Raw genomic sequence first — 16,219 nt, 5'->3', positions numbered from 1 at the left:
TATTAAGAGCTTAATATTAAGCGTCAATGTAACGTCAAGATGACATTTTATTTAAAAACTTTTTTTAAACATTTGTTTTAATATATGTATATACCGATTATATAGATCTCTGGATACAATCCTTGAAAATAATGATATATTGTTTCATCATTATAATCTAATAAGCATGAATAGTAGCGTAATCGTAGGATATAAGACATTATAAATACCCGTGAATTCCATCTGTTTTATTTCTATTCAAAAATTAATCGATTATCTTCTCATAGTCTATCAGCATATCTCCTTGCCATTAAACTATTTTTAATGTAACTTTTCTTTTAAGCGGTTCAAATGTCATACATATGGTACAAAACACAAAAGTTCAGCAAAAATACCTACATGGAAATTCTGTTACATAGATGTATAATTTAATGACTAGAATATTTGTTCAGAAATAAAAAAAAATGATTATTTGCACATACTTTACATAAGTATGCTTCTATGTTAATTTAAAGAAGGAAATCGTATTATAATCGTGATTAATATCACGTGTTTAAACATCTCATGGATTTGTCATTTGTTCAGGAACATTAATTAAGAGGTAATATAAAATGTAATGTATAATTTCCAATCTTTATCGTAGGTCACGATTGAATACATTAGATAGAAGAAGCTACTTCATTCATTATTTCGCTAAAAATACGACTACACAAACAGTTGATTGACATACTTCGTGATCTTCTAGTTTTTATCGGTTGCAGTTACGATACTATTGTCGATACAGATCACGTCATTTCGACTTAATAAGTTTATTAAACGACAATCATTATTTTGGCCGCATTCCCGGAGCGCGACTTACTTTACAAAGCGTTAACCGTAATAGGCTACATTGACCCAAGTCCCTGTATCGTTGTGTCCGACTATAAATCAGAGTTACCACTATTTCTAATAGTATAACTGGGCCAGTGTGATATTAGTCTGTGTTGTTTTCATAATCTTGCACAATGAACGTTTGCGATAATTCCTATTGTTGAATTTATCAACCCCGAGTATCTTTGTTAAGCGTCTTTGCATCTGATTTGTTAATTAGAAGTGAACAAACTGATTACCTGTCTTGTCGTTCTTTCTATACATTGACATAAATTCATCTTCGTGTTATGCAGTTGCCGCACACTCATTTTCAATTTAAGAATCTAACATATCCCAAAAAAAAGTTTATTAACTTTTAACGTATCTAGATTGATAAAGTACATTTTAAGGTTGTACGTATTCATATTAAAGGTATCCCGATGAGAACTGGCGTGAATCCACACATTTTAAAATATTAGCTATAAGAGAACCTGTAAATTCTCCATATAATTCTCCAAATAATATAACCTGTTTTAGCGCATTTAAAATGCTTATGTGTGTTCGCGCCAGCTCATGTTGACATATTCACACCAGAGAATATAAGACTCTCTTTGTGCGATGACGATATGACCGCCGCGGACTTCTTTGTACAACTATTTTAAAAAGCTACTTATCTCTCACACACAGTCTTGATGTATCATCCCTTGTAGTTTTCACAGCGCATTCAGTTTCCTGTACGTTTCCAGTTTCTTCCTCGTCTTGTCGCGAATTTATCTTCGCTGCTCAGCTCCATAAAAATCAATTTTAACCAAACATAGCTTAAAACCTGACCGAGGATGTACCTATATGGGAAAGAAATTCGGTTCAACGGTTCTCGAGTAGCAAGATAACACACACATAGGCAAAGAATATACGTAAGAATATACGTAAGAAGATACACATATACGTAATGTAGGAAGAGAAGATATGTTTAAAGTTCTGCCGAATTCTATCACAATATTACAGCGAAGGTAAATTCCACAACTGTGGGATAGCATCTAAGCTTCAGTTGATATACGAATGAATATGCTGTCGATCAATTTTTAAACAAATAATTAAACTGTATTATTTGTCGATTCTTTAGGGAGATTATAGGCATTATTTTTGGCTATTAATTTCTCGTTAATTGATACATTTTACTTACATTCGTGTATGTAAGTATTGTTGCTATAAATTGTCTAACGTCTGAATATTTATGAGTTGTATTGTCAGTTTAGCAATAAATTCTAAGTAATACTCAATAAAGCTGCGAAACAGAACCAGTAGAAATAAAATGAACAAATTATTAAAATCTTATAATTCCTTCCATGGCTGTCATACAGGAATAAATACGTTACATACTTGTTTTAATGGAAACTACGTACAGATCTCGGAATGTTATCTGCATCAGTGTCATCGTCATTGGTGTTCCGATTAAACTACACGTTGTACGTACACAGTTGTTTCTGTAGGACATAACGAAGTCGTTAAAAACAAATACTTTCAAATAATTCGATATAAGAATGAAAATCATATCCTCACAGATTAACTAAAATATGCGTTATGATTATTAATATTACACTTATGAAAACAGAATTCCGAATTTTTCATCTAATGGTAACGTTGTGCTTTAAGCATAAAATGAGGAAGTTTTTTCTCATTTCTCGTGCAACGTAGGATATTCTTCCAGTGAAAATGAATATGCTAAACTTTCTGAATATTCTCCGCTGGTCTAAAAATATGAAAAGATCCATATAAAGAATATAAAATTAAATAAATAATGTCGGGACTCGTCAAATTCGTACTAATATTTTTCAACTGATATTCATGTTTGTACAGGATGAACCACGAAACATGCTCAGCTTAGATTATTTCATTGTTAGTGGGTGGAATGATAATCTTTTGTCTGGTATAACATGATTCAAGGGGAGCTTTAAAGTGATAAAATAGCAAACTTCTTCTGTCATCTTCCTTTTCCGAGTTTTCAATCACCTTCAGTTTTTAATAGGTAAAGTTTTCTTACACCTATCTTTTAGCCAACACTGAAACGAATTAGACAAACATCGTAACAAATATTTCGAATGTCATAATCTCCTCTACGTCTTGTACGAGGTAAGTTGCCGCCCATGTATCGTTCGATTTGAGGATCCCTGTGCACCCCGCTGCTTAGACTAACCTACTTGCATTCGTGTAAGGAGGTTTGCTCGCTCACAGGGATACTTCGGCTAATTTTTAATTATCAATAACTAAAAAACAAATCCGAAAACGCAATCTTTTCATTCTTGATTTTCATCTTATTTTAGCTTCAAGAATCAGCCCTTCGATATTTTGACACTTGCAGCCGAACACGCTGTACAAAGTTTAATAAAATATCGTTACTTCACATCTTGTATAAAGGATAGACATTTAAAAACTAATAAACAGTATATTATAATAAAATTTTTTATCCTAGAAAGGTACATGTTTACAGACTTACAATATAAAAATTATAATTTTTTAAACATTTTATATACTTAACTTAAAAATTGACACATTATTTTAATTTAATAGATAATCTATTACTTATACAAATAATTTATTACCAAGCAACTTTACATCACTAAAGGCAATTTTTTATATTAATCTAGTTTAAATAAAAATAAAAATTTTCAAAATAATTAAAATACGATAGTAGTATTACCCTAATATTTCCAAAAAGAGAAAAAGATTAGAAATAAAAAATTGAATTATTCGAATACTCTTTGAAATTTGTTTCATTTGACATTCATGGTAGGATATTTTCCTAAATTCTGATACAAGAAGTTTTAAAATGTCTTGTATGTAAAACAAAACTATTACGTGCGAAAAGTAAGACGACAAAATAAAACACAATTGAAATATGTATAATTATAATCGAAATATACTCTATCAATTAATGTGCGTGGGATATGTAGTTAAATCAAGAGTTAATACTTTACTTTCCAAACACTCTCCAACCTGTAATTAAAAATATATATATATGTAATGTAATTTTGCTAGGACGATATAAATTTTCAGTTATACTCACATCAGGGCAAATACCAATTAATGCATCAGCATGGGAATAAAATTCTTCTTTCAAAGATATGACAATAGTTTGTAAAGAGCTTGTTTTATCGCGTATGTAACTAGCAACTTTTCCTATGTTAGTATTATCCAGTGCAGCATCGATTTCATCCAAAACAAAGAATGGCGCAGGTTGAAAACTATAGATTTCATAAAATTAGATTATAATCTAACATAATTTAATAATAATTTAATATAATGTAAAATATATTATGAATAAGAAATAGATTAATTTTAGATTTAAATTTATTTCAAAATAAAAATTTAAAAACTTAATAATTAGAAGCTAGATACCTGTGAATTGCAAACAATAAGGCTAATGCCGCAACAGTTTTCTCTCCACCAGATAAATTAGACATTGGTTGAAATCGTTTTCCTGGCGCTACACAATTGTAATTAATACCATCCAAATAAGGTTCTTCTGGATTTTCTGGTCCAAGGAATGCTTGAGCAGATTGATTTTTTGCTAAACTCTAAAATAATAGATATATTTATGTACCTTTTTTTAATTAACACACTTAACATATACAAACCTTATAAATTGGATCAATTTCATTAGCTACATGCTCGAAACAAGCCATAAATCTGTCATGTCTTTCTTTTTTTATTTTCTCAAATTGCGTTTTTGCCTTTTTTGCTTTTTTACGAGACTGTTCAAATTCTTCGTTAGTTTCTTGCAATTTCTCCTTAGCAAGATATAACTTTTGAATAGCCTTAAAAAGATCAACATTATGAATGAAAGATTTTCAAGAAGGAAAAAGAAAATATTCTTTCAAAAAATTAACACATTCCAATGCATGTAAACGACTGAGAAATAGACTAAATATGCAATCGCGTTGTCACTAAAATATGTTATCAGTCCCTTCTTATTAGTTGCATAAAGGAAAGAAAACATAAGAATATAAATTTCTATTAGTAACCGAATTATTGGACATTTAAAATTATTATTTTTACATATTTTCACTGTGAGATTTTAGAGTTACTTGTTGCTGTTTTCACTGAGTTAGCAAAAAGAGTTAATGTAACTTCACAAAACCCTTCATCTGAGGTATACTATATGTAGTATCTTAAACAAGATTAAATTGTAATTTTCTATTTGCAATATTATATCTTTTACCTTCATATTTGGTGCTTGAATACGTTGAATAGTACTCTGCAGATCATTAATCGTTTTCGTTAGTTTGTCAGTAGTTTTCTTAATATCTTCTTCTTCTATATCCTTCAAATTTTCCGGAAGGAGGGCATAATCTACAGTTATTCGTTTTTCACGTTCATATTGTTGGTGAGTACTTAAGGATGAGTCATTATTAGTTTCCGAATTATTAGTCGCAGTAGTTTCACTAGCTATATCTTCCATATTTCCATGAAGCATTGGAATTGCAATGTCTTCCATCTATATAACATTACATTCATATACTTGTTTCTATAAAATCCTTAAACAATAGATTGATTAATTTCATCTTGTTTTACAACATACCTTACATTGCATTAGAATAGCATGACGTTCAGCTTTTTTTTGTTCAATTTTGGTTTCAATACCATTTAACTGTTTTTGAGCAGCTTGTATATCTTTCGCTATTGCTCCAACTTCACGTCTAGCTTTGCCTATTTCGTCTTCTTTTTGATCAACTTCCATTTTTTTTGCGTTTCGCGCGGACTTCAATTGCTCCATTTGAGTTTCATCATGATCTATTTCTGCTTTTTGATTAGATTCAGTCTGCCGGGCAGATTCAAGTTTATCTTCTGCATCTTGAACGGCACGTTCCCATCGTAATACGTTACCTAAATTTTACATATTCTCATTAATAGGCTTCAATTAAATATTAATTTAGCAAAGCAAGTATTAAATTTCTTAAAAGTACGCATATAAAGTTAAATTCTACTCACTTTCTGTATCACGTTGTTTCTCAAAATCTAATTGATTATAAATGCGATTGCATTGATTTTCAAATTCCATCCTCTTCTTTGCTCTTTCTTGTTGTGATCTATAAGTATAATTGTAAGAATTAATCAATTGTAAGAAAAATTATTTTCTCTATTTTTTCCTAATATAAAAAAATTTGTTCCTGAAAATGAAACACTAAGTTTCTTGTTACACTAAAAATTGAAATGGTAATATATTCTGTTTCCCTCTGTAAAGGGTAAGCATTTTGAGTTAAAGAATACTATAAAAATGAAGATTGTAATGTAAGAGACAGAAAAGCAAATTTATTCGTATTTAAAGTATTAATAAATGTTATTATAAACTACATTTTTCAGATAATTAAATATTATTATCCAGATAATGAGGAAGAAAGAGAAAAATGAATAAGAAATTCGAGATGTTTAATATTTAAAAATTATTTTTTATGAACGCAGAAATTATTAGAAGTAAACATAATTGCAATTTGCATACAATATTTGTATGAAGTATGTATTTTGTATACGATATAAAATGAAATAAAATTTTTCTTTCATTTTTCATTATTTTTTTGTGTTTTTAATGTATCTATTCTTTTAGAAAATTTTTAATATCTTATATATTGTAGTTATAATACATTCATTACTTAAAAATTAATTGACATAAAGAAACAAGGTTCCTATATTAAAGAACTTTATTTATATTTATTAAACTTAATATCATATTTATCAAATTTAAGTATACATACCGTAATTCCCTTTCTTCATATTGTCGAATATTAGATACACCTATTTGTTCACAAAAGCTAGCAAATACATCATCTTCAACATTATTCATCTTTTCCTTGATATTCTGTATTTCTTGATCCCTCTCAGCCATAGTTTTTTCAATTACAGTTATTGTTGGCTATATACAAAGGATATATCAATTTACTAAACATTCTTACATAAGTGTAATAAGATATAAAAGATCTACATACACCAAACATATTTAATTCATTCTGAAGGGCATCTAATTCTGTTTCAAGTTCCGAAATTTGTTTTTGCTGTAATACGTATAATTTTCAATAAGCAATATATAAAAGATATGTTAAAATACTGTTATTATTATTATAATTGCAGTTTTATAGCATTACAAATTATATTATTTACCGTAGCAGTAAGATCGCTTTTATTATATTTTAAACGTGTTTCCAATCCTCGTATTTGAGATTCAACTGTATTTAATTCAGATTCTTTTCTTGATTTTTTCAAAGATTCGCGTAATTCTTCTGTTAATTTTTCCTACAAAATATTTAATATATACTGCAGGACAATTTTGCACAGTAAAATATACAAGTACACTGTATATGGAAATAGAATGTCTTACTTTTTGTGCTTTTAATTGAGACATTTGTTTCTCATCCCATCTTTTCGCTTTCTTTGCAAGATCTAAACTACCACCAGATATAATACCTGCTTTCTGATAAAATGTTCCATCTAATGCAACACACTGTAATTACATGCATATATTAATTATTATAACTTTTTGAAAAATTAGTTATTCTATACACACATACATCATATCTTGCTTTTTTATCCATTTCATAAGCTACTTTATTTGCATCTTCAGGTGTTTCACATACAAGTGCATTATTTGTAGCAAATAATACAGCTCTGTCAATATCTTTAGGTGAAAAATGTAACACATCATATAACAATTTTACATTTTTAGGCTCTTGTATATTTCTAAAACAAAAAGACAGAAAGAAGAAATCAATCGTAACAGAAGAAATTAAAACTAATTAGAAATTAGAAATTACTACAATCTTTGTAATATGAAGGGAGAAGTGAGAAAATATACAAAGATACTGTTAAGAATAGAAATAATGACTCTTCTAAATATTTAAAAAATTATGCAGCTAATGTCTAAAGTTATTTTTACGTTACATACCTAAGTCTTTCTTTTAATGGCTTTGTTTGGATGTAATCAAGAGGGAGAAATGTTTCTGGTTCAAGATATTGCTCTTTAAGATACTGGATACATTGTCTAGCTGTTTTTTCAGTATCAACAACTATAGCTTCCATATATTTGCCAAGAACTTTTGTAATTGCAACATTGTACCTTTTATGAATAGGTTCACACATATTGTACATGCGATCATACTAAGAAATAATAATAACAATAGTAATTACATGACAATTACATTGCTAGACTGGTAAAATAATAATTTGTAAGAAAATGATTTATAAATAAAATATTAAATCTAATTTGTTACTTACTACTCCAGGAAAGAGACGTTTAAAATTTTCTACGATCTCAGTTTTCTTTTTAGTTCTTGATACTTCATGTTTATCAACCTTTGCGTCACCTAGCTGCTCTGAAATGCTCTCTAATTCCCGCTGTAAATTTTGTATTTTATCTTTTGATGTACCAACATCAGATTGTAAGTCGGCCCGCAACTTTTTTTGATCTTCTAAGGCAGCTTCTGACGTCCTTATATGTTCTTCTAATTTTTCTACTCTTTTAAGAGCTTCATCTCGCATATGACCTTTTTGTTTATGTTTATTCTCTATTTCTGTCTTTTTTCTTCCTTCATTATCAAGTCTATCTTGATCAGATTTTTGCTCCCGATTAATAGAATCAAGAAGTTGTAAATATCTCGCTGATTGTTTACCTGCTTCCTCTTTCAAGCGATTATACTCCCTCACCTTAAATTAATATTTAACATAATGATTATAATTACTACTTTGGTCTTTAAATTTTGAGATGTATATAATTATTGTAGCTTCAATTAAACAGGATTATTATAACATAATATTAGAAAAATGAGAAAAATATTAGAATTAGAAAAATGACTTATAATCTTACTCTACGATGACATATTTTGAAAAATATTTTTATATATAAATCCCATTTGAATTTTCTTACCTGTTCATCTTCAAGTTGCACATCTCTTCCTTGTAATTGTGATTGTCCAGCAATGCTTGCTTCATAAGCTGCTTTAGCATCTTCTACTTGTCGCAGTTCTTCTTGAAGTTCGTGTATATCTTTCTTATGAGCTTCATCTGCAATACGTGCTTGAGCTAGTGACTTCCGAGCAGATTCAACTTTTTTTTGCATGTGTGCAACACGTTCTTTTGCTTTGATGAATGTGGGTCTTTTCTTTGTTATTTCAACTTCTACTTCTCTAATATCCTGTTCGATTTTAGCAAGATCCCTCCCTAATTTCCCAGCTTCTTTCTTTTTCTCTTTTAATAATTCTTCTGCTTTTTCCTTTTTCTTCTCAATCTTTTCTATTTCATGTTGTTTCTTTTTCTGTGAAACTTCTAAATTCTCTGTACTCTTTTCATTATGAAATAAACGAAATAATTGAAGCTCTACTTGTTTTTCTATCTACAATGAAACAGATAATATTAAATCATTTAAAATTGATTCAATAATGGGTCTATAAATTATATAATTTGTTTAAATTTGAAATTAATGAGTAAATAAATGACCTACATATTCTTCCTTTAAACGTTGATACTTTTCAGCTTCTTCTTTTTCTAGTTTTGCTTCTTTCCTTTCAGCAGCAATACCTTTCTTTTTCTGATATGAAAATTGAGTTTCTTCTTCTGCTTTTAACATTTCCGTCCTTAATCTATAAAAGTAAAAAATCTATTTATAATTGCAACATGTTTATCGGAAACTGATTTAAAAAAAGATGAAATATTACACAGTATATTATTTATCTTTTAGATATACTGAACTGTTATATAATACGTTAAAATAAAGATTACCCTTAGTTAATGACACGCACATTTTTATTAATAATCCTCCTATATGTATATACATATACAATTATATATATATATATATATTATATTATAAATTATATTATATATATTATTATATTATATATTATTAATTATATATATTAATTATATATATATATATATATGCAATTAATATACAATTAAATAGATATTATACAAAATTTAAGTAACACTGTTTAAAGTAACATAACAAAAATATGAATTATACAAAACAATTATACTACAAGATATTTTAGAATTATAAGTGAATGAAATATGGGATAGCAGGAAGTAATGAAAAAAATTTAATATTTAATGAATGATGCCTTTCCTTGCCTTACTTTCAAGTAGAAAAGGTTAAAATTAATTATTAAACTTTACTTTAATTATTATTCTATATTCGTATGCTGTACATATTGAAATTACCAATATGACTGTAGATAATATTGCATAAAAAATATATGTGCAAGTTTATATATATGAGTTACCTTTCATATTCTGCCTTTAATGCTCCAGAATTACTTATTTCTTCAAAAAGTGCAGTACGTTCTTTTGGATTTTTCATTGCTATCGATTCTACAGCTCCTTGAAATACAAGGAAATTTTTTGCTTTGACATTAATACCAAGTTGTTCTAACTCATTGAGATATACTTGGCTAGTAACTACCTACATAATACATATGAAAATTTGTAAATTTCCTTTCAAATTAAATTTCTAACTAAACTAACTAAAAAAATATATAAAACTTACATTGTTATTTATTCTGTGTTCCGAAGAAGAGCCTTGTACAGAACGTATAAAACTTTTTTCGGTCCCATCTTCTAGTTCAAACACAGCAGTTACAGATGCACTGTAATTTATAATGACTGCATAAGATGTATCATATACGTAAATACATTTGATACACAGATTATGCTTATAAATATTATGTTTATAAATGCAGATATATGCATATATATGTATAAGGTATTTTGTTTAACTGGAAACAGTGGAATATGAGATTTAGTCAAGAATTTCATAGACAGTATCCCAACAGACCAGAGCTGTCAGCATTGACTTGTTCAAGGATACTGGAAGTGTCATATAGCGAAGAAACTGGTGCTACAAAGGTTAGAAGAATGGTTAAATTGCACTTTTGAATTTTTGTCTCAATAAAGACATCTCTTAAACTAGCTGTTAGAATATAAAGATATGAATCTAAGACATATAAAATGAGAAAAGAAGCTTGATCTTTATTTATAGTGCATAGCATAATGGGCATCATTCAAAGGTATTAGCTAATGATTTGCATTGATTTGACTGCTTTAGATCTAATTTATGATATTTTGTCACATGAAATGTCATTATTTGTATCACAACAAATGCCACCATATTATGAATACTTTATATAATATTACTATTTTTAAAAGATTGACTTGACTTTGATATCTCTTCTATTTATTATTATTATTTCTACACTCAAAATAATGTTATTTATATCACCTAATGTCCTCCTATGTACTAAACAATTTCTTTGAAAATATTTTTTTATAACTTCATTCCCTTATGGAATATTTCACTGTTTCCTATTAAACAAAACACCCATATTACAATTAAGCATATGATTTAATTTTAAGTTATTCTCTAACTTATATTTATAATCTGATACATTGTAAATAATAAAATTAAAACGAAGAAATTATTTCTATTTCCTTTAAATACAAATTTATACACATTTAGAAAGAAGGAAGTTAATTTATTAAAAATTGAATTAGTTTGTTGAAAACTATTAAATCAAACTGTATAAAAATTTATATACTTGCACTTTTTCTTTATCTTATAATATATTATAAAGTTATATTCAAAAACAAAATTAAATACAATTATTTTAGATATTGTTCTTTATATAATTTTTTTTTCATGTTGTAAAAGAGAAAGAACAAAAATTATTAAATTTTAGATATTACTATTTCTTTAAAATATGTAAAAGAAAAAAGAAAATTATAGCGTATTTAAGCAAATAGGATATTTATATAACTTTTAATAAATGTATGTCATAATAAGTCTTTTCTTTTAATATTTTAACAAATTCAAAAAATACTTTATATGTAACTTTGAAATATGTAGAAGTTTGGTGTCTTATGAGTAGAAATAAAAGCGTAATTTAGCAGAGAAATAAAAACAAAAATTATATATCTAAAATAATTGAAACTTGAAGATATGAAAGTATAGTTTGTAATATTAAAGCAGGCGGTTAAAGTATGTACAAGTAAGTATAAATGCTGTTAAAATAATTAAAAAAATTTTTAGTTTATAAGATCCAGAAATACCTTCGTGCAACTGGCATTCCTATTGAAGCTCCATGTATCAACTCACTAAACCGTTTTACCCGGAGACTACTTGTTTTTTCTCCCATAACAAAACTAATTGCGTCCATAAAATTAGATTTTCCTATATTAAAAACAAATATATAATGCATAATAGGTCTGAAATTATTAGAAGTTTTCCATATACTAATATAAAAGAACATAACCTACCGGATCCATTTGGTCCAACAACAGCAGTAAAGGATTTTAGAGGTCCTATAATAAGCTTCCCTCTGTAAGACTTAAAGTTTTCTACTTCGATATGCTTCAAAAACGCCGGCATTTTTAAAAACAATTTTAAAAAATTTACAGCTAACAGTAAAGTGGTATAATTGGCGCCATAAAGTTTCCAACACAAACAAGCATTATACGTCAACAATTGGTTTTCTAACCGCAGTGAAGCTAGTGACAAAATGTTGTCAACACACTTCACTTTCAATTAAATACAAATTTACAAACGATACTTCTATAAATATTATTTTACATATGTATATACGTATGTGTGTGTGTGTGTGTATAATAGTTCTTAGTATTATAAGATTAAGTAAATATTTTAATTATAATTTTATGTATACATATTGAGTGAAATTATTTTTTCTTGTTTTGTTATACGGGCAAAAATATGAAATAAATATAAACAATAATATTTAAGAATCAGAAGTACTGAAACAGAAGTACTGAAGAAGAATCAGAAGAAGTTATATTTGAAATAATGGACATGAAATAAAGTATATTACATAAAATTAAGGCACACGGAATAACTTATTTGACACATTATAATTCTGGGTAACGAATAATCATTTTATTATATATGTATATATACGGCAGAATTTATAAATTGATCAAAGTATCTGTTTATAATTTACTACATAATGAACTGCTATGTAATATTTAATAGTGTATTTTCTAAAGTTTAATATTTTCAGCCAAGGAACAAGAAAGACCTGTATTATCAGGCTCAACATTCAACTCCTTAACTACTCCATCTTCAAGGAGCATAGAATATCGTTTACTTCTTCTTCCACCCAGTACTGGTAAATCTACTGACAGTTCCATCGCATCTGTAAATTGAGCTGCTGGATCTGCCAGCATACGTACCTGTACGAGAAAGTATAAAATTTACTGATAAAGATGATGTTACATACAAAATATATACAATAAATAAAATATAATCTTACTTTTCCTTCTGCTCCGTGTTCCTTACCCCATGCTGCCATTACAAACGGATCATTTACAGAAATACAAAAAATTTCTGCAACTCCTTTAGATTTTAATTCATTAGCTTTCTGTATATAACCAGGAAGATGTGTCTAAAATAATATAAAATTTTTAAATATAATATCCACCATACTATTTCTTTTAAATACAAAAGTAAATGATTTTACTATAGAAATATTTTTGTTTTATATACATAGAATATAACTTTCTTATAGTTAAAAAAAAATTAGTTTTACTACCTTAATGCTTAATAAATATTAACATACTTATAACATTTACTACATAACACTAACTTAATATTATTTGTTCCTTTATTTATTCAGTTACATTTATATCTATTTTGAGTAAGCAAGGATAGTTATTAATACATTGAATACATTAAATTGATTTTTGAATAGACATGAAAATATATACCTTGGAACATCCTGGTGTGAAAGCTCCTGGCACTCCAAAAATTATAATTTTTTTCCCATTTGCAATTTTAGCAAGATTCACTTTATTTACAGGAGAGTCTTCAAAAAGATCAATTGTGGGTAGTTTTTGTCCTGCCTATATAAGCACATCAACATATATGTATAATTCATATTTACAAAAAGAATTATAGTATTTTAATATATTTATACATCAATTACAATAATTGTAGTGATAATATCATGTAATTTATGTCATTATTCTTTAAAACTAACGAAACAAAACTTACAGCGATAACCATGTTTTGGGATGATACTCGAAAATGTCGTATGATATAACCAAGTGACAGTCGTTCATTGACGGAAATTGCGCGACTTATAAGTGGATTCATCTGTATATATAATTGATAACGTTGTAAGTAAATCAAATAATCAACTGTTTGTAATAGAATGAAATTGTAAAAGAATTTTTTTAATTGGAGCACGGTTGACTATGGATTGAATGAACGTACGGAATTGCGCAACCTTTCCGATTCATTACATAAATATAATCATTTTCTTTTGCTATATATTTTTATTTTTAATACTCGTCTCGTTTACGTAGTAAAAATTAATCAATAACATTGCCACGTAAGACATTTTGATAATTTATCATTTTAGGCAACGATCGATAATTAGTTAAGGTTCCAACTCCCTGATTGAATCAATGATATGTACACAAAGTTATCCAAATTTTATGATTTTTATCAGACTTGACATCAGAAAACCACGAATAAGATATACATATATATAAATTATATGAAATTCTTGATTATTACATTTCATTTATTTAAAATTCAAATGTTTCCGCATTAAAACTTATTGGATATTTAAATTTGCAGGGACATTTCTCATTCGTCCATCAGAGGGCCATAGGCTTTGACTTTACGCAAGAACTTTCCTCTAAACTTCAACTCAGAGCGCTTCCTATAAATATACGTTCCAAACGTGTCATGACAGAAAGGAATTGAGAGTGCTTATAATTATAAAATTGCTGGTTCTCGGACTGATGCTGCTGCCACGCGGTGAAGTCCTGAGATCAAGCCTGCTATGATAACCAATCTAAAAGATACAACTACCGACCGATGTTAAGAGCATAGTTCTGTCTGCGGAAGTTTTATGAATTGTACGATGCAACCGTAATTTAACCTACGAGTATGAGCAATAAATGAGCATTTGAGGCCATATATACATATATATATGCCCAATTGCAATGCCAATAAAGAAGGATAATATATCTTGGTAAGTTATTTCTGCATGTTTCGGAATATATTTCGGCTAGTTTAGGGAAAGAACATTACGATACTACGACAGTGAAAGAACTGTACAGGACTTGTGTAGAGGACGTTTGACCATGAGATTTATTGAACGAGATTGCTCATTGTTGAAACCATCGAATATATTTAAAATAATAAATTAGTATACAGGCTATATTCGTTGAGACGCTCGTATCGTGTATAAGTCGTAAAATATGATAATGACTCGTTAATTAGATCGATAATTCGTTGATAACTGGTTGATAACCGATCGACAACTGAACGTAACTCTTTTTTGCGATCGCGTCCGTTTATTTATACTGGTCGGGTGAGAGTCGGAAAATTCAAATTCGTCTTTTTTGATCTTGATACTCCGAGACAAAACAACAACATGATTTGAATTGTCCTCTGCTTTGCTTTGTTTTCTTTGCTGTACATACGATCGTATGACTTCGCTCGTCGTTTTCGAGTGCGATTGCGAGAGAGTTCGGTATCTGCGGGTTTGTCGTTTCGATGCGGGGTAAAGCGCCGTCCGCTTGTTGTCAAACCCGTGCAGATGTTACGCGACGTCTTCGATATGCGGCGGTGAATGCCTGTCGGTACGATGCAGGCGTTCAACACACGGTCGCCGCGATGTCGTAGGCCTTCGTTCTTCTTTGGTATGACGTACAGAGACGATGCCCATGGACTTTTCACTGGCCACATCACTCCTTGCTCCGTCATCGTCTCAAATCTCGCCTCCAATTGCTCGCGTCGAGCGGAGGCGAAGCGTCGAGCTTCGTTGAAGACGGAAGGGCCTAGCGTGGTTTTCGATATGAAGTACCGCACAGTGTCGTACTTTGTCGCTACCGAACGGGTGGAGGGGTCGCGTCCGAAAATTCGACGAGAAATCGGTGATATGTCGACTCGCTGACGATTGCTTTGCTCGATACAGCCTCTGTCGTGCCCTTGTATCGTTTTGTCGATAGGTTGCTGGTCTTGTCGCTGTGGTGTCGATTTCGAGGGTCGACCAGTAAGAAGTCCACGCCGATGAAAGGCGTGCTAACGTCCGTCACCGTGAAACGCCGTCTCGTGTTAGTCGTAGTGGCAGGTCCCGTTTCCGATTTCAGGTGCCTGGAGAACGGCGCTTTTTCGAGCGGTCCTGGAACGTCGCGTGGAAGTAACAGAGGCCGGGCTGTTGCGATTCTGGTGCTTCCGGCTTCCGGGTACCATCCGTGGATGTTATCGGTCACTTTGATCAGGGCGTTCGTTTCCGTTATCCTCAGCGCAGTTAGTACATGTTGAGTATTCGCTGGGAGGTGTTTCTTCCAGGTCGCCAGCACTAAGTCGTCGAAGGCTGACGAG

The 16,219-nt window shown here is 29.6% G+C and overlaps 2 protein-coding genes and 1 long non-coding RNA gene across 4 annotated transcripts; all 3 read right to left on the bottom strand.

Annotated features, from left to right (window-relative positions):
• Window positions 1-518: 518 nt before the first annotated feature.
• On the bottom strand, window positions 519-3,148 carry LOC138181562 (uncharacterized). 2 transcript variants are annotated; one of them, XR_011173536.1, is made up of 4 exons: window positions 2,652-3,148; window positions 2,427-2,559; window positions 2,232-2,312; window positions 519-1,670 (listed from the first exon to the last, which is right to left on the bottom strand). It is a non-coding gene; the product is annotated as an uncharacterized LOC138181562 (long non-coding RNA). The 2 variants fall into 2 exon arrangements; XR_011173535.1 differs by having other exon boundaries at window positions 2,427-3,148.
• Window positions 3,149-3,462: 314 nt separating this feature from the next.
• Window positions 3,463-12,349, bottom strand: LOC138181561 (structural maintenance of chromosomes protein 1A). The gene is made up of 20 exons (XM_069116482.1): window positions 12,124-12,349; window positions 11,917-12,037; window positions 10,358-10,457; window positions 10,095-10,273; window positions 9,314-9,452; window positions 8,741-9,205; window positions 8,092-8,520; window positions 7,763-7,974; window positions 7,389-7,557; window positions 7,199-7,321; window positions 6,982-7,113; window positions 6,810-6,875; window positions 6,579-6,736; window positions 5,818-5,915; window positions 5,408-5,712; window positions 5,048-5,323; window positions 4,464-4,643; window positions 4,225-4,403; window positions 3,893-4,070; window positions 3,463-3,822 (listed from the first exon to the last, which is right to left on the bottom strand). The coding sequence occupies exons 1-20, from the start codon at window positions 12,233-12,235 to the stop codon at window positions 3,754-3,756; spliced, it is 3,690 nt and encodes a 1,229-aa protein (XP_068972583.1). The 5' UTR covers window positions 12,236-12,349; the 3' UTR covers window positions 3,463-3,753.
• Window positions 12,350-12,695: 346 nt separating this feature from the next.
• Window positions 12,696-14,120, bottom strand: Prx5 (Peroxiredoxin 5). The gene is made up of 4 exons (XM_069116855.1): window positions 13,871-14,120; window positions 13,585-13,719; window positions 13,131-13,262; window positions 12,696-13,050 (listed from the first exon to the last, which is right to left on the bottom strand). The coding sequence occupies exons 1-4, from the start codon at window positions 13,970-13,972 to the stop codon at window positions 12,859-12,861; spliced, it is 561 nt and encodes a 186-aa protein (XP_068972956.1). The 5' UTR covers window positions 13,973-14,120; the 3' UTR covers window positions 12,696-12,858.
• Between the last annotated feature and the right edge of the window lie 2,099 nt (window positions 14,121-16,219).

Source organism: Bombus flavifrons, chromosome 7 (assembly GCF_040668555.2).
Source record: "Bombus flavifrons isolate JBK064 chromosome 7, iyBomFlav1_principal, whole genome shotgun sequence".
In the NCBI taxonomy this organism is placed as follows: domain Eukaryota; kingdom Metazoa; phylum Arthropoda; class Insecta; order Hymenoptera; family Apidae; genus Bombus; species Bombus flavifrons.
This window is presented reverse-complemented; position numbering and strand designations above follow the sequence as displayed.

What these genes read in the sequence shown, in the direction of transcription:
- LOC138181561 (XM_069116482.1), bottom strand. Translation starts at nt 12,235, where the DNA reads ATGCCGGCGTTTTTGAAGCATATCGAAGTAGAAAACTTTAAGTCTTAC. An exon ending in TTATTGTTTGCAATTCACAG is followed by an intron (nt 4,071 to 4,224) that starts GTATCTAGCTTC and finishes TGAAATCTATAG; the next exon opens with TTTTCAACCTGCGCCATTCT. An exon ending in TAATTGGTATTTGCCCTGAT is followed by an intron (nt 3,823 to 3,892) that starts GTGAGTATAACT and finishes TTTTAATTACAG; the next exon opens with GTTGGAGAGTGTTTGGAAAG.
- Prx5 (XM_069116855.1), bottom strand. Translation starts at nt 13,972, where the DNA reads ATGAATCCACTTATAAGTCGCGCAATTTCCGTCAATGAACGACTGTCA. An exon ending in TCACACCAGGATGTTCCAAG is followed by an intron (nt 13,263 to 13,584) that starts GTATATATTTTC and finishes ATATTATTTTAG; the next exon opens with ACACATCTTCCTGGTTATAT. An exon ending in AACACGGAGCAGAAGGAAAA is followed by an intron (nt 13,051 to 13,130) that starts GTAAGATTATAT and finishes TTTCTCGTACAG; the next exon opens with GTACGTATGCTGGCAGATCC.